General features: G+C 39.8%; 1 protein-coding gene across 2 annotated transcripts in view; it reads left to right on the top strand.

Annotated features, from left to right (window-relative positions):
* The window catches only part of pigg (phosphatidylinositol glycan anchor biosynthesis class G (EMM blood group)), a 52,571-nt gene extending 29,933 nt beyond the window's left edge, over positions 1-22,638 (top strand). For both annotated transcript variants that reach the window (XM_028415660.1, XM_028415659.1), the window contains 4 exons: positions 7,883-8,192; positions 12,535-12,692; positions 15,981-17,036; positions 19,867-22,638. In XM_028415660.1, coding sequence (XP_028271461.1) covers positions 7,883-8,192; positions 12,535-12,692; positions 15,981-16,203 — 691 coding nt within the window. In that variant the 3' untranslated portion in view covers positions 16,204-17,036; positions 19,867-22,638. The remainder of the gene's footprint in view (positions 1-7,882; positions 8,193-12,534; positions 12,693-15,980; positions 17,037-19,866) is intronic.
* Positions 22,639-24,513: the final 1,875 nt, after the last annotated feature.

Here is a 24,513-nt window from a genome sequence, read left to right as displayed (position 1 = left end):
CCACCCTTCAACCACCACCAGTACCTGGCCTTCCCTAACCTTTCCTGTTCTCCTTGGCAGTCTCTCCTGCCTGCTCACCTAATTAAAAAAACTCGAAGACACCCGAATAAAGCCATGCAGGGACTCTGGCCTCTTCTGATGAACTGTATGATTGACAAGGCTGACAGTTGACCCAGTCCTTCAGCTTTTTCTTCAGACACATTGATCATTACGGTGCTCCGCCTCAAGGGTTTATTTTAGATTCAGTTCACGCTACTGGATACTTGGCCTTTTTATATAGATAAACTTTAGTGGGTCTGTTTTGTTTTTTGTGATAATTCTTGATAACCATCTAGTAGAATTTATGTTTATTATAGACACAATATATTAAACAAAAAAACCTGTTTTCAGTCTGTATTCTCTTCCTCTACACCTTTATGTGGATGTAAAAGGAGCAGCTTTGTCTACTGGCCCTTTTTAAACTCTTCTTGGGTTACTGTGTCTGTGGGTTTATCAGAGTAAAGCCCCCTGACAACTCTTCAGTTCCCTCCTCGCCTTCCCTTTGTGCCAGCAGCCTAATTGCACTGTTGCATCTTTCAAAAAGGCTAATGGCTTTGAGAACAGCCAGAGCTGCTCACTTTAAAGGGCTCAAAGAGTCACTTGGATTGCTGGATTGCTGGATTGTGGATACAGTTTGTCTTTTCTCTCTCTCTCTCTCTCTCTCTCTCTCTTTCTCTCTCCTGCACACACACCCCCTGATGGCATCATCACAAATGAGCCTAAAAATAGACAACCAACATACAAAGACAATTGACAGGGCAACTTTTCTTTTTTTTGGTATTAAATTTGAAATCATTGAAAGTACCAGATCACTAACATCATAAGTAAAGAAAGCTGTAAACACAAACATAAAACATAAAAGATAAATCAAATTAAATTTTCTGAATGTTCCAGTAGGAAGAAGCTGCACATCAAAGCAGCCGGCTGAGGGCCAAATCTGCCTGAGCCTGTATGCATCATAGCCAAAGTTTGTTTTTCGTCACCTTCTCTGCATTTATGCCACATTTTTTTTTACCAAACATAAAAACCACAGGAGCTGTGTACGGTGTTTATGTTTGTGTGTGTATGTGCTTCACACCTGCACAAAACATGACCCATTTTATCGTGTACTGCTTGATCTAGAAAGGGACTGTTTCCCAATTTAAAAATATTCATGCATACCGATCCCGCTTAAAAATGGAAATGTATTCAAACTTGTCTCAAAACACCTGTGAACCCCTGCCACACATACACACAGGCACACAGATGCACACTCAGAATTCACTTTTTATTATCTGGGAGGCAAGGCCATTTTAAAAACCATGTTCAAAGTCAGTTCTGTGTCACGGCAATACATCAGCTGTAACATCAAACAAATTATTCTTCTTAAATGACTGACAGAGCAGTGGACATTAAACCTCTTTCTATAATCATGCTGCTACAAAAACGGGATTTAAAATGTGTTTGTGAAGGAGGGACACAATCACATGCTGCCCGAGGTGTGGATATTGATCCAGTGGCTTGTACTTTAATTAGATCTTTTGTCTTTATCCATTATTTTGAAGTCTTCCACACAGTCCCAAGGACAGTTTAATAGTTGTCACCCAGACATGCTGGGATTTATCCTGCAGAAAGACCAGGGCTCAGACAAAGTGGGCAGGCCTTCCTCATCCTCAGGCGTCTGCTTCAAAGCTTTCCTCTGGCAAAGAATTACTTGTTTTGGCTGATTTACTGTAAGTGTTAGCCTGATGCAGGTGATTGATGAAGGGGATCTAGCAAACATGTTAAGGGGATTGGACATAGTCTTACCTTTTCTTATTCAGTTGCTGGAGCACCAGTGCTTGTTTCCAAGGTAACATGAAATCCAGACTGCTCTGCAGCTTGACAGGCTACTATTTTCTGTCCACTGTTACTACTATTAACATTACAAAACGCAGACAATAAGGTAAGATTGACTGCACTGGGTACACCGGCAGTGCCAAGGATTCCTTACAGTTTTAAAGTCCCTAAAACTTATTTTGAAATCTAATATTTTTACCTTCACCAAAGGGCAAACAGTCGATGTTAATGTAAACTTGTATTATTTATGAAGAGTTTATATAGGTTGTGTTTCTTTAGGGATGTGTTGGTGTCATCAGATATGATTGACAGTGGCCAATACAAAATAATCCAGGAATCACATTGCTCTGTTTTGATTAGTACATGAAGATACAAATTTCTGTTGGTGGCAGTACACTACATACTGTTAAAGGTCTGATAGTGCCGTGGTTCTGTAACGTGGGGCAGTCACCTGGGACATGGACTGTTTTATTAGGAATACACAGTATTTGATTTTTGCAAATATTTGGTATGACAATATTGTTCAGCTCATTTTGGCTAATTACTGATGCTGATACCGATAAATGATGCCAGTTGATAAGTCACAATTATAGACTCTCAAACTCTCTCCCCCATCATGACTACTCCACACCCATGTTAAACCAACACAGTCAAACAAATCTCCATCTCAACCCTGGCAGAAATACAAATTAAAAGGCTTATTGAGCTTTTTTGTCAGTGTCTTTGATAATGAACAAAGCTGTGAGATGTGTTAACATAAAAGTGATACCAGAGGTAATCGCTGCTGTTTACGGTGTGTGTTTTTTGGCATCAACACTCTGTTGATGAGATTTAAACTTTGATCCAGTGATTAATGAATACATTCAGGTTAGTATTACTGTATCGATGTAATCTGTGTTAAGGTCCTGCCTTTGGCTTATTCATTTGATAGTGGCTGCCTTTCTCTTATGCTGCTGATTGTAGTTGTCTAATCTACAAGTAATCTCAAGAAATGATACAAAATGTGACTAAAAGAGAGTGCTGCTCAATAAGTTCATATTCTAACGTAAAAGAAAAAGAGCTGCAGCCCTCATTACATCCATTTCAATTTCACATTGCTCTATGATTTATTATCCCAACAACCCTTGAGACAATTGTCAAGATCCTGATGAATAACACAGCAGTGTGTTGCCACAGAGCTGGTATCTTCCTGTAACACGTCTGTGCACTTATCCCCAACAAACTCTGATTGACCCAGGTGTCAGCTCGCTGGATCCTGATGAGATCCTTTGGGCCTGATGAGAAGCATATACAGCTCGTGTCAGGCACCAGGAGCTTTATGTAGCACCTTCTAAATATGATTGAGGTTTTGAATCAATAACGTTCGAGCAGAGGTGTCAAAACCAATTGTAACACGGGAGACATCCAGAGGCTTTGGCTCCTGAATAAGTCTCATCAGTGTGATCAGCAGACAAGGTGATGGGTATGCAATGAAAAGTGCTGCTGGAAAGGGTCACACTGTTACAGGCACCTACTACAAGGATCACTGAGACAGCTACAGCAGGAAAATCTGAGTTGGTGAGATGAAGCTGAAAGGAGAAGGCAGGAAGTTTGAAGTCGTGCTGGCTGCAGGAATGTGCATTTGTATTTACCTAAAGCCCTCAGAGTTCACGATGGTCACAGGCTACTCAGTGGAGCTGAGTGGATACTATTATGACATTGATTATGTCATCATTGTTGTGGACAACTTTCTCCATCACAACTGTGTAACCTTTGAAAAATATTTGGGCTGGGTAGTCAAAAATGTGCCTCTTGAACCAAATGCCACAGTGTGAACAGTCATCCCTTGTAACATTGTGATTAATAATATTAATTGATTCATATTTTTCATGCTGTAACAACTTGGGTTGTTGGGTTGTTAGTAGTTTATTGGTGATCAATACTGATGATTTAACAAGCTGCAGTCTGAAACAAAAACGTAGTGCACCTCTAGTTTGCATGCTGCCACCATCATACATGCACAATTCAGAAGTAAATCAGAAGCTTTATTAGCTCAACATTCCTGGCTGTCAGCGTGCTTACATGTCTCCAGTAGAAAAATGTATTTTCACCTTTTGCAGGCTGTTGTGCATCGAATGGACAGGATGGTTGAGAGGACAGAGAAGCAGAGCTTGCTTGTTTTTCTGCACTTCCTGTCGGCTGCTTTCTAGAGTTAGATGGTAATCATTTCAACTTATAAATCGTCCCCATTTACACCTTCAGCAAAAATGCACCCTGTCATATACCGTAATCAGGAGCCACTTTTTGAGGGGAAATTACATAAACACCAAATAGCTTGCTCAGACAAGGAGGACAGCTCGTGTATTCTGCTTTGAAATGTCACAGCAAACAAGATGCCTCTCAGCTTTCACAAATGTGCTCAGTATTGATGTTTATTGTTTCAGGCTGATATGGATTAGCCCTGCCGTCTTTCAGAGTTGAATTTGCAGGTTTCAGAAGGAGGAAACATGCCCCTCTGTCTCTCTCTCTCAATCTCTCTCTCTCTCGCCCTCTCTCTCTCTCCCTCTCTCTCTGTCTCTCTCTCCCTCTCCTCTCTCTCTCTCTCTCCCTCTCTCTGTCCCTCTCCCTCCTCTCGCTCTCTATCCCAATAATCCTGTCTCTCTCTCTCTTCCCTCTCCTATCCTCTCTCTCATCTCTCTCTCTCTCTCTCTATCTCTCTCTCTCTCTTCTATCTCTCTCCCTTCTCTCTATCTCTTCTCCTCTCTCTACTCTACTCTCTCTCTCTCTCCTCCTCTATCTTCTCGCTTCTCTCTCTTTCTCTACTCCTCCTCTCTCTCTCTCATTCTCTCTTCTCTCTCTCCCTTCTCTGTCTCTATTCTCCCTCTCTCTATCTCTCTCCCTCTCTCTTCTGTCTCTCTCTCTCTCTCCCTATCTCTCTCTCTCTCTCTCTCTCTATCATTCTATCTCTGGTCTTCTTCCCTCTCTCCCTCTCTCTCTCTCCTCTCTCTCTCTCTCTCTCTCTCTCTCTCTCTCTCTCTCTCTCTCCCTCTCTCTCTGTCTCTCTCTCCTCTCCCCCCCTCTCTCTCTCTCCCTCTCTCTCTGTCTGTCTCTCTCTCTCTCTCCTGTGTATGAGCCCTTTCCCAGCCTGCTTGCTTTGTGTGAGAACACAGCCATTTAACTGCATCAAAAAGTTCCGGGTGTTAGGCAATAACATGTAGGTCGCAAAGATTGCTTTGTCATTTTCTCAATATTTCCATCCCTGCACACCAGTTATCGTGTAAACGCAGCAGCTCACACTCAATCAATGTGTTCACATAAAATCAAATCCAGGCCAGGATTTTCTGCTTTTCCTTTGCATGAAATAATGATGAATACAGTCCCTGCCATATTGTTAGGAGAGTAGTGAATAATAAAGAATAGTGCTGTATGGAGCATATTACTCTGCACCTTTCCTCTGTTGGAACAGGTTTCCATAAAACACACTGATTAATAATAGATGTGCAATTCTTGCTCAACTCCTTCAGGGTCAGCTATTATCCTGTTATACTTTTGCATCTTTGGCTTTATCCTGCTGCAAAAGAAATGTCACTTTGCAACCGGGGAGGAGTCACGCTCATGAGCTCAAATAAACGTGAGATGTTCTGTGAATAGACATTTTTCATAGGACACATTTTGATTTGTAGGATCTGTGCTTTTTCAGTCACACTTTCTGCTGGAAAAAAAATGTCTGTACATGAGCATAGATTCCTAATGACTGCAGTAATCTCCATGTATTGAAAGTGACTTCAGGGTGTAACTCTTTGAAAATTCAGTGGCTTTCATAACTTCATTACCTATTGATACTTTTTATTTCCCCACCATCTGTTATGACTTAGGATAATACAACCTATCATTGTCTCCCTTTTGTTGTCTGTTTTTTTATGTTATATTAAAGCCAAATTTCATATTCCTATTTTTTAGACCAGTATTAATAAAAGTATGTTAATTAAACAGCAGAAATTGGGAGAGAAATCTTTCTATTTAAGTCCCTCTCGATAAGTGCATATGCTGAATGCCTAAAATGGAAATTAGCCTAAATGTAATTGACTTCATAATCGAAAGCACTTTTCCTTTAAAGCCTCAATTTGTGTTTTTTTTCAGTATATAAATTATTGATAGCTGGAAAAGGTTTTTTGTGGAGTAAGCCTTTTAGAAAAAGAAGAGTTTATAACTTATTTTTAACCTAAGACGCAGTCTTTGATACAACATTGTCTGTTTCACGTGTTTCTGACCATACTCAAGTGATCGTTTCTATAGCCACTGTGGCTGATTATAGCAAGGGACCTGGGGCACAAATGTTTCAAATTAATCCAAGTTTTGTAGTCAATACAGATTGAATCATTGAAGTTAGGAAGATTTGATAAATTCACTGTATTGTATTGTATATTATTATATAGTATTGTTCACGAGAGTTTCTGTTTAGATTAGGTCCATACAGCTGCATCATACAAATAATTACACATCTGCTATAATATGATTTAGTACATTCATTTTTGACTGTTGCTTGATCCCTTTAACAGTCGACTGTAAACAACCTTTTGTAAAAATATAGGTGGTTTGTTCACAAATAAAGCCCCTGCAGTCTTTGTGGAAAACAGTGATAGCCCCATAAACACCCAGCATGCAGTGGAACAGCTTCTATTTTTACCCAAGGCCAACCTTCCTCTATGGTCCAACCTGCTGTACGGTGCTGATGTCAGGTCAGTTTAACTGATATGACCCAATATCACAAGTCACAAATTTCCCTCGTGGAGCGTTACAATCTGTACAACATAAGGCTCCCGCTATTCTTAGAACCTCCATCCACATGAGTAAAAAACACCATAAAGCCAACGTAAGGCAGAGCAGGAGGGGGGGACCGAAACAAGAGAGAGGCAGAGAGAGGGTGAACGTCCAGGAGGACCCATATACACAAAGAAAACATCTGGAACTAGGCAGGCCATAGAGAGACAGAGAAGTGCAATGTGACTGAGGGACAGCGAATGAACAGGTGGTAATTGTTATGCTGCAGTAGTTGCTTTGTAACTGTGGCTAATTGTGTATCCATGTGTATAAACCTTTCAGTGCCCTTAAAGACCAGTGAAGCCTTTTAGCAATGCAAAACTGTCATAAAATCCCAAACATTTGTCCAGAGTCTGGGTTGTGTACTCTTTTGTTAAATTTACTTCTTACAACCTGCAATTCAAAATAGGCTTATGATGAAATGTCAAATAAATGTAAAAATGTGCTAAAAAGATATGTTAGTACCACCTTTTTTTAAAATTACACTGATGCAGAAACCACCGCAGACATGATGGGTGTGAGAAGGTCTGTTTTCCTCCAGCAATTCATTCTGTCTTCCAGTCTCATAGCTTTAATTATTAATGTTACATTGACACACTGCATACTGAATCAAGGAAGGGTTATGAGTCACAGAAATATAAGGAATTCTGTCCAACAAGAGAAAGCGATATGAAATTAATTAAAGCAGTGAACTTTGAAAACTATTATTACAAAAGGTCAGGTCTGTTTTCAGTCATATTAAAAAATAAATGTCTCCAAAGTTTTGTTGAGTTTTTCTCTTGGTTTTGAGGGTACTGAACAAAAACATATTGGCATACTGCACATGATACCCTATTTATCTCTATTATTATTTCATTAAGATAAACACTTTCTGTCTTCTTTCCAAAGACATTAGTAGAGGCTTTGAGCCTGGCTGCATTTGATTTATTGAGATTGTTTGGACTCTGTTAAGTAGTATGATGAAGCATTTTTCTTTTGTCACACAGTATATAAAGTCTCCATTTAATAATTTTCCTCCTGTTCCAGAAATCCATCTCTGGATACTTAATTGCTAAACACATGGGTAGTTGCAGTAAGACTGCCAGAATCCACACCCCAGACTCCCTCACCACAATTAGTTGCATATTGAACGAGAACTTTTGTGGAGGGGGAAAGAAAATCAATGCTGGCTTCTCTGCAAATGAGAAAATGACACTGTCTGTAATCTTTTTCTTCTTTCTTTTAGGGGAACAGTGGAGGCGCGCTTTGTTTATGTCTTTGTTCTGGGCATACTCTTTACTGGCACCAAGGACCTTTTGCGATCCCAGATCATCACAGCAGATGCCAAACTGAAGAGCAGGGGATTGTGGGAGATTTACAGCGGTCTGGTTCTGTTGGTTTCGCTGTTGTTTCGTGCTCACAACCTGCCGGTCCTCTGCTGCTGCCTGTTGATCCAAAATCTCATGGCGCAGTTTATTTGGAAGAAACTTCACTATGATGCAGCGCAGACCACCATCATGCACTACTGGTTCGGGCAGGCCTTCTTTTACTTTCAGGTAAGCATAAAAACCTCAATGATAACAAACCTATCAGAGTTTGTTGTGCATGTTTGAATTGCTTTAACATCTATCGTCCTCATCTTCAGTGTTTTCAGTGGCCGGACACTGAAACATCAGTGATGTTTCCCCACAGGGCTACAGCTGGTGATGTATAGAGGGCTCTGCCATGGTCAGTGTTACTGGTGTTAGGACACAGACAATGTCAGGCCGTCTGTGGCATTAGTTTTTGCACCATTAGGCAGAGCAATGTCTGCAGCTTTGCAGATGATTTGGCGTGTTGGAACGAGTGGTGGGCCTGTCAAGTAGAGCAGTGAGATAGATTACTCTGGTTGGCTGTTGCCAGTACATGTGAAGGGAAGCAAATAATGACAAAAGTATCTTTTCATTTTTCATTTCCATCTTATCCAAACTTTCATTCTGTGGTGAGAGAGACTGGTGTCACAGTGTATACTGCATTCCTGCATTCCTAGCTATTCAGCTTTCCCTTTAAATACAGACTACTGCCACCTGCTGGTGTGGAAAACGATTTCCTCTTACAAGATAATGTGAAATTTAAATCCTTAGTATAATGAACCAAGTGAGTTACAAAAAAAACGTAGTTTGTGTTTGTTATTTTTTTGTGTACCAGACTGTAAAGGTTTATTTCTGCTGTTATGTTAAACATTTTACCACAGATTGACTCACATTTGGAGTCAGCCCCCAGAGGTTTGCAGGAGAAGTGCATTTTTTGACACTTTATTTGCACATGGTGCTAGCTGGCAGCTGCTGTTCTCTTTACAGTGTGTTCAGTGCAACTTTTGTTACTGCTGGTTGTTTGATGTTTGGTGTATCTGAGCCTGTGGAGTCCAAGTCACAAGCTTGTTAGCTCTTTATTTATTTATTTATTTTTTAATTTAAACTATGATGATGTTATACAGTCAGAAGAATGTGTATACATTTTTTCTTTTTCACTGAGTTTGAACGTGCTGTTGCTCTCTGAAGAGTAACAGCACACAGAGTTTTGCTTAAAACTCCTGCTGACCAGTCCAAATTAACTTTGGTTGTAGTGCAGAACGGTAAAAGTCACCCTGCAAAAAAATCTATATAGTGGAAATTTTCAATATTATAGCTCAGCATCAGAGCCAAAGTCACCGCCTCCTATGTATACAAAGGGAAGTTCAGGGAACAGCAACAGTTTCTTGTCTGATTGTAGGAGACATCTAATTTAATGCTTTGACACAGAGTGTAGCAACATTTAGCGAAGCTATCACCACTGTTAGATGCTATAATAGGTGCAGTTCTGGGCAGAGGAAGTCTTTGTGTATAAATTACATTACTGCTATCCAGCACTGCCATGAAGGTCAAACGAAGCCTTTTTTTTCATGTGGAAGTTTTTTCTGATTGTTCCTCACAGGCAGGCAGGATACCTTCATTTAATCCCCAGCTTCAATAGATATTTAGTTAGCAGCTGTATTGTTGTCAACACTGAACATCCACATCGCTAACAATTTAATAACCCTCATCACCCTTGGGTCATTAATACTGTGATGGGCTCGGGAATAGGCCGCCACCAGACAATTTTCTGTTTAGTCGTCCAGGCATGTAATTACAGACCTTTGAGTATTAACACTCTCAGTGCAGCTGAAGCCATAATGGATGTGTAAAGCAGCGACATATGCGATTTAAGTTTGCTGCTCTTAAGAGGGGAATAATCAGAATTATGTTCAATTAAAATCTAATCAGTGGATACAGTTACAGTTGATCAATGGGCACCAAATTGATGTTACATATTAATGTAAAGACAGAGTTGCTTTGTCTGCTGCTTTTCAGAGGCCTTATTCTAATATTTGGCAGGAAGCTGTTATTTTTAAAAGTGCCCTTGTTTTTTGGCATCCAATCAAACAAAAAGCACAAGAGGATTATGGGAAATATTCCAGGTAACCTCAGCTGCAGACATCGCTCGTGTCACAATAAAGCAAAATGGCATCACATGATGAATTAACTGTCCCAGAGGAGGATTTTTGGCTGTCACAATCATTTGGGATGATGGACGAATCCAACGTCACTGTAGATTTTCTCTGGGTTTTTTTTTTACTGTCCAAAAATAAAGCGTCAAGGAGGTGTTTATTTTCTAAATGTTTCTGCAAGCGTTGCCACACGAATATAGGGACGAGTCACATCATGGGTATGAATTCATAGGCAGTTTAGCAGACTCCTGTACAAAACATGAGTCATCAGGGCCGCGTTTTCAGAGCTAAAAGGTGAGCTCATATTTAATTAATTAATTACAACAAACATTGGGCAGGGAGGAGGCACTTCAGACGAACATCAGTTCTAGTGGTGTGTCATCTGTTCTTCCAAATTTTCCTGTCTATAAAATTGACTCTTATCAAGGAACTGCACTCTGCCTCTGACTAGTCTTAGGAGAAACAATTTTCTCTGAAATTTATTTAAAAAAACAAAAAAATAAAAAAGTCCCCCCCCCACTCTCCAATATATTTGTTTATGGTGCAAAATGACATCTGAGAGACCACAGCAGGATTTCAGCAAGTATGCAAGCAGAACATATCCATATGTGGCCTCCAACCTGCTGATATTTGGTGTGTGTTTGTTTAAGACAGAGCCAGCTGTTAGTGTTTTCCTCCTCTGTGATCAGAAATATGTACACAGAAGGGAGAGAAACTGTTAGTTGATGCATTTGGATCATCATTGCAGTCACATTTAACAAGAAAGCCATCTTTGATCTCTGCTGGTTCCCACACACTTTTTTTTTCTTTCTTGTAAGTGTGAAATGAATAACTTGGAGCAAACACAAACACTCTGAATTTTAAATCTAATTATCACTTGTTATGCACAAGGAGATTGGATTTGTTAAGTAAACCAAAAGGAAATGATGTGAGTAGACGGCCTGTCTCAAGAGGTGCTGGTCAGTGTGAAGGCTGCGTGATAGACAGGAACAGGATGCAGTGTGTCCGGCTGTGAACATGGGATATGACTTTGGATCATAATTTGATTGAATACACTCCTGTCTCTTACAATGGTATAATATTACATTATTTACCTAAGGAAGACATAGGTGCAGCTTCTGCTACATGCATGTACTCAGTCAGGTCAGTAACTGTTGTGGTGTTTTGATTTTTGCAAATGAAATATTACAAGTCAGCACTTTGTTAGAGAAACCATGAGTGTGGACTAGAACTCGTCCAACACACACCCCATTTGCCTGTTTTGTTCACTCTGAGATTACTACCTCTTCACCGAGACGAAGAAGGAGCCTAGCGGTTGGCATTTTGACAGTGATGATGATGACGATGCCCATCACTGCTGTGGTCCACTCACTGAAAGTCCAGAACAGCGACTTCTCACCTCAAACCAGACTTAACTCCTCCTACATTAGGACGCAAACTTATCAGTCACCTCCTCTATTCTTAGTAATAATCTTTTCTTATCCCAAGTGCTGTATGCATCGTTTTTTTCTGCATAGAGGAATTCATTTTATATGAACCAATATAGCAAATAGTATCATCTCTGAATGTGTTCAATAGAAACGTATCAAACAACTGCTGAACAAGCACAGACTTAAATTTGTTTTGCCTTCCAGCATTCATGTCCTCACTTATCCTCAGACCGTATATTTTGTATGTTTTTTAAAATATTTTTTATGCATACTTTACTTTAGAAATAGCAGCAAATCACAGTCTTCTGTCAATAAAGTAACACCTGTGCACTGTACATGGACTGATCTTGCTTATCTAGCACACACAGAGACCAGATCCAGGAACAACCCGGACCGCATCCTTTTTGATTTGAACTATATTATTACATTTGAACAAATGTGTAAATGTATGCTACAGTGCCCGAACCAACAACAGCCTTAATATTGGGACTATAAATCTCGATTGCCTTGCAGTGATGATCTTGTAAAGCTGGAAAGATAAAAAGAAAATACAAAGATTAGAAAAAAACTTTAATACTTTCAGTTTACTGCGGGTGTGTTTATCTTGTTGCTGGCAATAAGCTACAAAGTTAAATAAGGTTAAATAAGGCAGAGATGTGTTGTTTTTAAAAAAGCAAACTTGTGTTTGATGGCTCAAACACACACACACACACACACAGGAGTGGTTCCAAGTCCAGCTCCAGTCAGGGACTGGAACAACACAAACAACTGGGCCACTGGGAAGCGGCCAGAAGCTCCGAACAATGATGATAAAGCAAAGGCCCAGTTTCTTTAGAGATGTGAAGTGCTTACAAAGCTTCGTCCACAGATCTTTGTGTACTCTTTTCTGTGTGTGTGTTTACAGTCTAAGTTATTTCTCTGCCCTTGTCAAAGCTAAAAGAAGATTTCTTTGTACATCTGCAGGGTAACTCCAACAACATAGCCACTGTTGACATTTCAGTTGGCTTCGTTGGACTGGAAAGCTACGTAGAAGCACCTGCCATTTTCTTAACAGCCCTCAGCACGTATGCAGGACCTCTGCTGTGGGCCTGTCACCTCGTCTGCTTCCTGAGCTCACACAGGTAAGTGTTGGTTTATGTCAGCTCACTCTCTGTGTTTTATGATTTAAAACATTCTAACCTGCTGTCACCATTTGTGGCTGCTGTGGTGATGAGTCCCACAACAACACAAATAACACGTAAGCGGTAGATATGTGTGTTTTTTTTCCCCCAAGATTGGAAATAGTGACCTCATATTCCTCATTTTCCTGGTGATGGGCTGGATGTTAGCTGAGGCCCTGCCAAGGTGGCACCCAGACTGAGCTTCAAAACTGCCCCTTCATGGTTGTATTCTCTGAAAGTCCGTCCATTTTTATTTACAGTCTATGATGGCAATCAGCCAAAATATTTAAAACTGTGATTCTCCTTTACTGACTGCACACACACACACACACCCTCATCTGATACTTGGTTGTTTATTTCTCATACTTTTCCAGTCTCACTGCTCTGTGGGTGGGACGGTGCAGGTGCACAGAAATATTCTGTTAATTGGTTTACTTGTGGCAACAAGAAGAGTTGCTTGCAGGGTATCAAAGATGCATGTAAACAGCTTAACCTGCATAAGACCTTAACTGGAGTGAGGCCAGTAGCTGTGTTTGCTGTATGTGTGCGTAAAAACAGCCAATAACTACAGCTTTCCCTCAGCATGAGGCCTCTGCACTGTGCTGAGCGATGAGGTCTGTGGCTGGGTAACAGCTGCCCTGCTGATAGAGCCAGAAGTAAAATGCAGGTTCAGTGTAGACAAAGGATGCTGTTTATTACTTTAACCTGCCTCAGTTTCAGTATTACCAACAGAAATGTAATGTATACAGGTATGAGTAAAATGTTTTAATTCAGTAAGAGCACATTTCTCATAGAAACCATAGAGGGTGAACTGGCTCATACATGATTCATATCTGTAATAATCTTTTGAATATGCTGTTTAACATTTCAGTAGTCCAGACAGTGTCTGATTTAAAAGTTTTGACTTCGTTCAACTTCATCCACAACGCCTTGTGAGGAGCTGACCTTTCATTTAGCGCTAACTTAAAGTGCAAATAACCAAATGGTAGATCCATTACAGTGTAATGTAGCATTTTCTGGTCAGGCAGATGTCCCATTAGCTCTTCAATATTTATACTTTAACACAAAAATATCAACATTTACTTCTATTGTCTTTCCGTAGAGGGGTAAAGAATGCTGAGGCTGTCTGAGCTGTGGAAACCTACTCAAAGATCTGCTGCCACATGAAGCAAGAATCTGAAAGCAGCAACTTCACCTCAGAAGTGTTGTTTTTTTTTGTTTTTTTTATGGCATACAAGTTCTAAATTTTCAGTTGCAATGTTACTTCTGCAAAGGCCACATTTACATAGACAGCATAATTGATCTGCCCACAAACACCTGACAGCAGGAGGTGATGGTGGCGCACCAAATCATCACACGATGTTTTTCCGCCCATCCATTTGACAAATAAAAGTAAAATAATCTTGTCTGATTTCTGTTTTGCTGCTTCTCTGTAGCAGCAGCTCGACCACAAGTTGAGTACGGGGAAACAGACTTTGATCAATAGCAGCTCAGGAGGCCTCCTTTAATTGCATCAAACAGAATGTCTTCATTGCTTTTGTCCCAGTTAAGGAGTCACAACAGGATTTTACTGTCATTATTAAAACATTCTGACATAAATGCTTACAGCAAAAAGCATATTAAACTCTTTGAGCTTGATGTTCATGACACTACATTGGCTTTTTGAAAATACCTTTATTAGGAGTTGTGACAGTATTTGTGCTGGAGGATGTCCGCTGGGTTCTCCATCAGTGCTTCATTTATCCTATAAAATCCGCACCTCAGTCACGTTTGTAAATGAGTTTCACTTTCCAACTAAAACACTTTTTCAGATCTAGAACTGTAAATTAGAGACATCATTGGAGCCGCACATCTTCTCCTTTGAGAGAATCAGTCGTTGGCAGGAGTTTACAGACTGACTGTTTACCCTGATAACCCACCTGATAGGAGGCACATGAATGTTTTAGTGGCTCGTTGAGGCCAAGAAAAAAAAGAAAAAGTCTGTAAAGACTCTGGAGGCAGACGTTGGTTAAATAGTGTTAAGTTGTGGTGGGGCTCTGTTTTTATTCCTTGGTTGTTACTTCATGTGGAAGTCTATGCCTATAATAGTTACTTTTATATGCAACTTTTCTCATCACTGAAGGCGTGATGTGGTTGTTTTGTTGTGTGGATTAAAAAAACATCATGCACATTTAAGAGTTTGTTCAAGTCAAGTTGGAAGAAGGTAATATTAAATTAAACATCCTTGACTAGTATTTTCTCACACATAGGTTTTGTCCTGACGACTTTTACATTATATATTCTCATCTTATAAATCGGACGGCAGTCTTTTTGTGAGTGTTGGCAGGATGTCATGCAAAACTGTCTGTGGATTTGCAGACATTTTACATATATTTGTATTTTTAGGCATCTTTAACAGGTTTGTCTCTTGTACCGTCTGTGATTTAGCTGCTCAGACACAAACCACCTGTTGACTGCTGGTTGGCGACAGCTTCAGCATCACACTCTACCCTCAATCTGCTGTTACTAAGCTAAGAGTGTGTGCTTGCTTGTCAGGAGTGTAAATATTCAGTAAAAAGTTTTGAAAAATTGTTACTCAATATTTAATTGAAATATTATTCATTTCTGCCTGTTAATCTGAGAACAGCACAACAGCAAAATAATGTACTATTGATGTTGGTATAAGTCTTTGGTCCATTATTGTCAAATGTTGCGTGTGCGTCTGTGTGTTTGTCCACCTCCAAATCTGGGACACATACTCCACCAGCTTGTCTTGTTGTTTTAGGAGAAGTTCCTCCCCCTCAGCTGGGACTCTGCCTGTTGTATTGAACAACATCTCTGCACTAATTTAGTCTCAGTGCATCAGAGTCTCAGCGTACGTGTACAGTGTCTTTGTGTGTGTGTGTGTGTGTGTGTGTGTAGCCTTACATCATCATCTTTAATCTCTTGGCTGCATCCCTCCTCTCATCATGCAGGTTTTAAAGTCATTAACATTTTTATCTGAATTTGGCAGCGATCTGCATTTATGTGAGGAAGATAATTGGATCAGAGCCTTCTCCTGGGTACACGTGTAAGGTGAAAAATGTGAAATCGTGCCCTTGGCTGCTTCTTTACAGAATCATCTCCATCACGTATTATGTGGGAAACATAAAGCAGCTTAGAATGACCTTGGGTTTTAGTTAGTGTTCCTGTTATTTAACAGCACAGAGTCGCTTGCTCTGCTTTGTGCAGTGCTTCCTCCTCTCTGATGAATCCTTTTCCTCTCTGCAGGAGCCCGGTTGCGGTCGGCCATGGTTGCTACTGTTTGGCCCTGCTGAGGTCTGTGCCAGCTGCAGCCTACATTGTACTGGTAACTGTTCTGCGCTATCATCTCTTCATATGGAGCGTCTTTTCACCCAAATTGCTCTATGAGTCCATGCACCTCCTGCTGACTGCAGGAGTCTGTCTCTTCTTCAACATCATGGAGCAAAGCCACGGCTCAAGTAAGTCCTAGTGAGACAAAGACGGAAAGTCTCCCCTGAAGGGTCAGACATTGTCTCTCCTTCACTTTATGTGGATGAATGTTTCACTGAGAAACTTTACAAACTCTGAGTGCTGGATTTGCAAAAAAAAAAAGGAATGCACCTTAATGTATTTTCTTAGTCCATTTAAGTTATTATTTCCAATGAGGAAAAAAATGCTTGCAGTTGAATTGTAAGGATGTAAAGATTTTTGAAGAACAGCAACTTTTACACTGAAAGTTTTACCTCAGGGATGAGTGGACGATGAGCTGCACAGTCTCCAACTTCATGTTAAACAGGAGAAGATCATGGTTGTACAACAAGATGCAGAAATGTAACAGGAGTGTGAGGGAGACGTCGATCATGTACAGCCTGAGTGTGCCCACACAGGAAAAAAGGGTCTAATCAGCCATACCTGTGTGGGTGAAACATGAGGGTGCAGAGTGGGAGGTTTTAAGACACTGTAGTCGTTTCTCTTGAGAACATTTTCAATGTGCTGCTCAGACCATTAGTTAAAAATGTATGTGATTTTTTCCCCCTTATCCTTTCTTATCCTTTATTCTGATGAGAATTTAACCCTCTAGTTGTTGGTGACATTTTGGAAACGATAAAGTTTCATTATTACACACCCATCAGCTGTCATCTGATCACTTCCTCTGGGAAACAGGCCACTGTTTCAGGAGTCAGCCCATTTAAATCAGCTTTATGTTATCACATAAAATCACAAATACTTAATGCCATTAAAACTTCATGTTAGAATTCGTCTTTGGATTTGGATCCAGAAGTCATTTAACTCCCCGAGCCTGGCAGTGCACTGCAGAAACTCGTTTAACCCTCATGCATTGTTCGCAAACACTACCCTAATGTGTTGTTCGGGGACAAAAACGTCCCCTAACTTTAACGGTTTTAAAAATATATTAGATAAATATTTTTTTGAAATTTTTTTGCATAGACCTTTTCATTAACTTCAGTTCTAATCAACAGTAGTGAAAAAATCATTTTCCCCCAGGATTTTAACCCTTTAATCACCAATTTTATAAGGGGTGGTGCTGAAAATTGAAAAAAAAACACACAAAATGGCTCATTTTTAATAGAAAAGGTGAATGTGGACTGGATTCTTTTGAACCTTTATTACAGTCTTGGTCATGTCAAACATCAGTAAAAAATTGACTTGATTGCATTATTAGTTTTTGCACAGCACTGGATTTTCTTTTTTTCTCCCTAATGTGTTGTTCGGGGACAAAAACGTCCCCTAACTTTAACGGTTTTAAAAATATATTAGATAAATATTTTTTTGAAATTTTTTTGCATAGACCTTTTAATTAACTTCAGTTCTAATCAACAGTAGTGAAAAAATCATTTTCCCCTAGGATTTTAACCCTTTAATCACCAATTTTATAAGGGGTGGTGCTGAAAATTGAAAAAAAAACACACAAAATGGCTCATTTTTAATAGAAAAGGTGAATGTGGACTGGATTCTTTTGAACCTTTATTACAGTCTTGGTCATGTCAAACATCAGTAAAAAAATTGACTTTATTGCATTATTAGTTTTTGCACAGCACTGGATTTTCTTTTTTTCTCCCATTTTGTCCCATAGACTTACATTATAAACACACTTTTTTTGACTGCACAGCCATGGCACTACATAATCATGCATTCTTGATTGTTGGTGGTTTACCCTGTTGGTAGGAGGTAACATTTGTGATTTTTACAGTTAACAACTTAATTACCATATTAACCCTTTACCTGCAGGCCTGTGCTCATGTAGTGTAGTTTCTGGCTTGTATATGGAGTTATAGGGAGTATTTTAGCACATAATTGTGTGTCTACACACTGTGTGTGTATGTTAGAGAGGAAGAGAGCCATTTGCACACTGATCTTGTTGTCTGTGAGTACACACAACCACAGAGTCTTCATAGTAAACAAAAACAAAGAAAGTGTTGCTATGCACGTGTGGCCCTTTGATGTCTACAGGTGCAGACTAAACAAAACAAAAAGGCAAGTGGTCTTACATGTGACCTTGTGGTCATTTGATGGTGAGAAGAGCAGAAAGCAACATGAAGAGAGGATTCACTTGTGCACAATCTCTGGAAATGATTGTGCAGCCTGGCTCTATGAAGGGCCAGGCTGTGAAGCTGTGAAGGCTGCACAAGTAGATCCGTCACTTGTTCACAAGCGAATCCTTCATTCGTTCACAAGTGAATCCTTCACTCATGCACAGGTGAATCCTCTCTTCATGCTGCTTGCTGCTCTTGTCACCATTAAATGACCAGGAGGATGCATGCAAGTCCACTAGTGTTTTTGTTTTGTTTAGTCTGAACCTCTCAGCATCAAAGGGCCCGGCACTTACTTTTAGGGCTGCAACAAATTTACTTTACTTTACTTTACTAAACTACTTTTAATACTAATTTTAGTAGGGGACTAAACTGTAGATTAGATTTGGTTAGTCAATGATTATTTATTATGTTATCAAGTTATCTATCTATGGTGTCTATTTAGTAACATGCACATGTACGTATGGTCGTGTGGAGCGCAACACACCATGGAAAAGGGGCACTTAGACCTCACTTAGACTAATTCAGTGATCTCAACTGAGACACTAACCTAAAAGTAAAGTCACTCTACTGGAGGACGTGTTTTCCGAAAGCTAAAAAAAAAAAAAAAAACAGCTATTTTACCCATCCACAACTTCAGACGCCAGAACTCCTGGATGTTTTCATTTTACATGCTTATGCATCGCCGTTGTACGTCTGAATTAGGTACACTTCACTTACTTAGTAACTTTATTTTCCTGACTTTCCTTCCCTGACAGTGTGCAAATGGCTCTCTTCCTCTCTAACATACACACACAGTGTGTAGACACACAATTATGTGCTAAAATACTCCCTATAACTCCATATACTTAAGCCAGAAACTACAGTACATGAGCACAGGCCTGCAGGTAAAGGGTTAATATGGTAATTAAGTTGTTAACTGTAAAAATCACAAATGTTACCTCCTACCAACAGGGTAAACCACCAACAATCAAGAATGCATGATTATTTAGTGCCATGGCTGTGCAGTCAAAAAAAGTGTGTTTATAATGTAAGTCTATGGGACAAAATGGGAGAAAAAAAGAAAATCCAGTGCTGTGCAAAAACTAATAATGCAATCAAGTCAATTTTTTTACTGATGTTTGACATGACCAAGACTATAATAAAGGTTAAAAAGAATCCAGTCCACATTCACCTTTTCTATTAAAAATGAGCCATTTTGTGTGTTTTTTTTTCAATTTTCAGCACCACCCCTTATAAAATTGGTGATTAAAGGGTTAAAATCCTGGGGGAAAATGATTTTTTCACTACTGTTGATTAGAACTGAAGTTAATTAAAAGGGCTATGCAAAAAAAATTCAAAAAAATATTTATCTAATATATTTTTAAAACCGTTAAAGTTAGGGGACGTTTTTGTCCCCGAACAACACATTAGGGGGTAAAATTTGCCCACAGTGTACCGTTGACCTATGAAAAATTTTAAAATCATATTAACAAAATTTATGTAAAATTAAGCTTATTGAGGAAAAATGATTCAATTTGTCCACATATTGACAAAGTTATGGCCAAAATAAACAGAAAAATTTCTCTCAGAGGACAAAAATGTCCCGAACAACGCATGAGGGTTAACTTCTACTCAGTCCACTTCTTCAATATCACTGAGAAGACCACCAAAGTAAATCTGGCATGTAAGCTGGCTGTCATCCAAAGCAATAAGAGTATGGAGCCAAAAGAGCAAACAATGTGTTGCTGTCCAAGTGCTTATGGAGCCCACTGTGTTATTACAGTATCTCGGTGATTGCTTGGACTCTTGTTTTGAAAATATAATCTGAAAATGTAGTTATAGTGAAGAGTCTTATATGTGTTCATATCATTTCTCCTCTCATGTTGATATGCAGGGCTTTCATTGCTGTAGGACAGGGCAGGATTTAAAGTAGGAAGTAAAGAAGAGACATTATTGACTCGTGAGCATCTGTGATGTCACTGGACAGCTGCGGCTGCTTCAGAGGTCCTTGTTGATTATAACCTGGCAGTCCTAACATCGTCATCCTTTGAGATTTGACCAAGCAAAAAAAAAAAAAGAGTTGAAAGATTGACGTTTCAGTGTGCAGCCTTTCAGCTGCGGGCAGAGAGGTGAATCGTAAGTTCCCACCCCAACACTTGTCACTCACCTTGATGAGCTGTCTGCCTTGAAACAGGCATATCGCCCCAGGCTAAGATCACTGACATCCCCCAAGCCGCCACAGGCATCTGAGAAGCAGACCAGGAAAAACCAGGAAAAGGTGTAAGAAAGAAAAAAAAATTCGGTGGTGTGTTCGCTGTGTCTCTGAGTAGATTCTGTCTGACGCAAGACAAGTTTCGCTTTTTTTTTTTGTTTTGCTGCCGCCGTAATCGTTGCTGTGACTCACCTTGACGGGGACCTCACTGAATACACAGACAAAAAAAATGGAATTTAAATGTTGGAAAGTCAGACAAAACAATAGGATTGTCATGTGAATACACAGGGTCAGCGGCAGACACACACACACACTGCATATGGATCACCGCCGGTCAGCCTGTTAGCATTGGGGGCAGGACACGTTTAGTGTTGAGCGGCATGTGATTGTAAAGTGCCTTTTCCTCTCTTTAGCTGAACAAGGAGTCTCACACAGACTTCAAACAAAGTCTGTAGTGAATAGTTTATGAAGCAGATAATAATCTACATCACTGGTGAGCATCTCTCTGTCAGTGCTGCTCACATCACTCGCTGTGACTTTACAAACACGGCTGTTAGACCAGATGGAAGTTTTTTTTGTGTGTGTGATTGTTATACTTGAAAATGATTTAGAATCATTTAGAATGACCAGCAATACATTTACTCTGATGAAGATCGATTTTCTGTTGTGACGGATTGTTTTTATGGACTGCTCAGAGTTTTTACTGGGCTGAAGATGAATTGTTACTGATGGAGTAACATCCATCTGCATCTCATCAGCCTCTGCTCTCCAAAAATAAAAAAGACACCACATTTTGTCTAAAGTTTGAGAGACTCCCTCCATTCATAAACAAACCAGAAGTTAAAACTCTGAGCTGTAATGAGGTAAAAGGTTGCAGATCATCACTATAAAACACTAAACAAAGAAGTGTTCCAGTCACAGAGAAGAAATAATAATGGCACTGTTAGGGTTTCTTAAAGCTTAATTCCTTTTCAAACCTGATGGATCATTCGTAGAAACACGCCTCCACCGGTGCAAGAAGAAGCCTCAAAGCAGCTTCTCACAAATCTGATGGGGCAACTCTTTGTGCGTGAACTCATTACTCTGTATCCAAAAATCCAGCAGCCCATGAAATGGATCAGAATAATTGTTTTGTTCACATGGTTGGGAGCTCTTAAGTGTGTGTCATACATCACAACAAACCTGGACTGTTTTCCCCTAATTCTATCTTTGTTTAAAAAAAAAAAAAAAAAAAAAAAAAAAAAAAGATTCCCAGCAAGCTTTTGTTTGTTTTCCCGCTGCTCATATATAGTATGGTACTCATCCTGTTGATAAATGTTTTTTTTTTCCCTGTATTTTACACATTTAAAATGAAAGCAAAACACACCAACAGCTCAGATTTGTGCTTCCTTTGTGCTGCTTAATGGCCAAATTCCCCTTCTAGCATCATCCCACATGTTGTTTTTAAGTTAACTATGCAATTTAAACCTTTCACTCATCTGTCTGTGTGTGATCCTTTTGTTTATTTAAGTGTGGTTAAAATAACAGTTCACCCCAAAATTAAACATTCATGTTATCCCTGCCACCTGTAGTGCTATTAAACTATATGGATCTAGATTTGGGCCCACTTTAGCATTTGAAAAGAAAATTTAATTAAAAGAATTTAATGTTCATCATCAGCATAAAACAAAACATCGCCACATTTCTTTGTGTGTTTTGGTCCACAGCGCTCCATCCAGATGATGTTGGAACGGATTCACATTGTTGTGTGTGTGAGTTTCAGATGTCATCTCTAATATTTCTGCCTCCTCTTCAATATGATGGATATAAAATGGTGCTCGGCTCTGAACGTGTTTCATGTACACTCACAAACTTCACAAGGTCTGCAGATTTACTGGGTCAGAAACCAAGTTACGTTTTTGTATCTACAAGCCGAGTGTCATTTTCCTCCATTGTATCTGAGGGGAGACGAACAACAGTTGATATTTCCAATCTTCTACAATCTAGATGGATAAACGGCACGGCAGGCCACAGGAAATCTATGAATACCTGATTTTGGTGTGAGCCGCACCTTTAATGTCTGTTTTCTAAATGTAGGTAGGGAATTTAGGTTCTTTTGGCAACAAATGTGGGATTAAATAAATTCTTTGTATCCATTGTTTATGTTCGTAATGGTGAAATAAATGATTTTTCAGCATAACTTGGCTCTGGGTGATTTCCTCCAACTTCTCAAGCCTGCCTTTGGCTGAACGTTCTCATTCTTTATGCAGACATCTTAATAAGAATCAGCACACATTGCTCCTGTGATATTAGTGATTAGCTGCCCATTAAATTGTCTTTCAGCTCCGTGCAGCCTGGGTGGAGGCCATCTGTCTTCAGACCCAGGCTGCTCTGGAGGATGGATGACATATGATGTGTTTTACACTGGAATTTCTCCTGTCAAAGTTTCCTACTGACTTAAGTAAAACTGGACCAGAAACCATCTGTGAAAGTGCACACTTCTTTACATGCAGTGTAGTAGTAGGAGGATGATAATTTAGTAATCATCCTTCTATCTGCTATCCACCCACGAAATAATTATTTTATGCCATCATGAGCAGGACTTTAATGCCACCATTAAAGGAGCCACACATTCCACACCGTGCTCACTCCTGAGTAGGAGTCTGTCTTTAAACCTCCATGATGCGCCCAGCATATATTCACTTACTTCAAACACAAATGACAGATACTTGCCAGCATCCATGCAAGTGTTTGTGCAGTGTAGATCTTTAAAAAAAAACATTTTTCAATTTATTTTCCAGACAAATTTAGCCTAAGCTTAATCACAGCGAACAACCTGTGACTTAATTAACACTGTTCACCTCATTCGTTTGCACCCTCGGTGTTATTTTGATCTCTTTTTAGGTTTATGTTCACTACAGCCATCCATCCTTCACCCTTCGACCCGTTTTCGGTCATGCTTTTTCTCCAGCCATGTCCCCCAGCTTACAGTGGGGGATTTAAGTGAAAATCTCTCCTGGAGGTTTTTTTTTTTCTAGCCCGCCTCAGGCTCTCCTTCTTAGTAAGCTGCTCCAGCTGGCTCCTTTGTTGCAAAGGTGCAGCCAGATGTCACCGAACAAACACACCTCAGCCTCCACAGACACCTGCTTCCTGATGGTTTGACAGAACTGAGTTATTCTCATCGAACTCATCCCAGAAACATCAACTCTGAGGCTGCTTCCTTTTTCCTATATGAGAAGCACAAATGAATCCTCACTGACAGCGTCCTCCAGCAGGAGATTTGGTTTGTCATCACAGTTGAGGCAATGGCTCAGTAGTCAAAGCCTGTTCGGCCTAGTCAGTGTCTTTTTGGTATCAGATACACCTCATTCTGCAACACAAACATCTAGTATCAGATCAAGCAGGTTGTTGTCTCTGCACTGTTGACCCTCAGGCCTCTGAAGGACCAGACCTCAGGGCTACAAACAGACCAGCAGCCCTCAAAAGCTGCAGGCTGCATACAGACAACAGTCAGAGCCTTCCTCTCTGAAACCTGCACTCACATCCAGGTGATGCTCTTGTTTTTTGGGACAAATTCCAACACTGCAGCACACAGCCGGGGGCTCACATGAATACCCTCACATCTGGCTAGCACGTCTTACCTCAGGAAGCTCTGTGAAAGGAGAGTGTCTGGTTCCTCTCCAAACTTGGCACCGTGAAATTACTCTGTTGAAATTTAAAATTGTATTTGGAAAAGTGAAAAATCATTGCTTCCTTTTTAAGGTTTCTTCCTAAATATGTTTTTTTTGACATCCTAACTGCTACTTACTAGCTTTGAATGATCCTCTGCAGCTTGCCACGTTTCCTCTTCCTCTCATGTCACCACCACTTCCAGCTGTTTTGTAAGTAGTAGGGACCAAAGCAAAGCTAAAATACAAGAGCTTATTAGGACATATCTTTATAAATGCATATTAAAAATAGAGCATCCTTGAGCAAGGATAATTAACAAACATAATAGATTCATTCTGTACATTTGTCTATAACAATATTTTTCTCACGAACTATGCATAGTTCTGCATGTTGCAGCATAATCTCT

Source organism: Parambassis ranga, chromosome 10 (assembly GCF_900634625.1).
Source record: "Parambassis ranga chromosome 10, fParRan2.1, whole genome shotgun sequence".
Lineage (NCBI taxonomy): Eukaryota > Metazoa > Chordata > Actinopteri > Ambassidae > Parambassis > Parambassis ranga.
The sequence above is the reverse complement of the archived record's forward strand: the minus strand, read 5'-3'. Positions and strand labels throughout refer to the sequence as shown.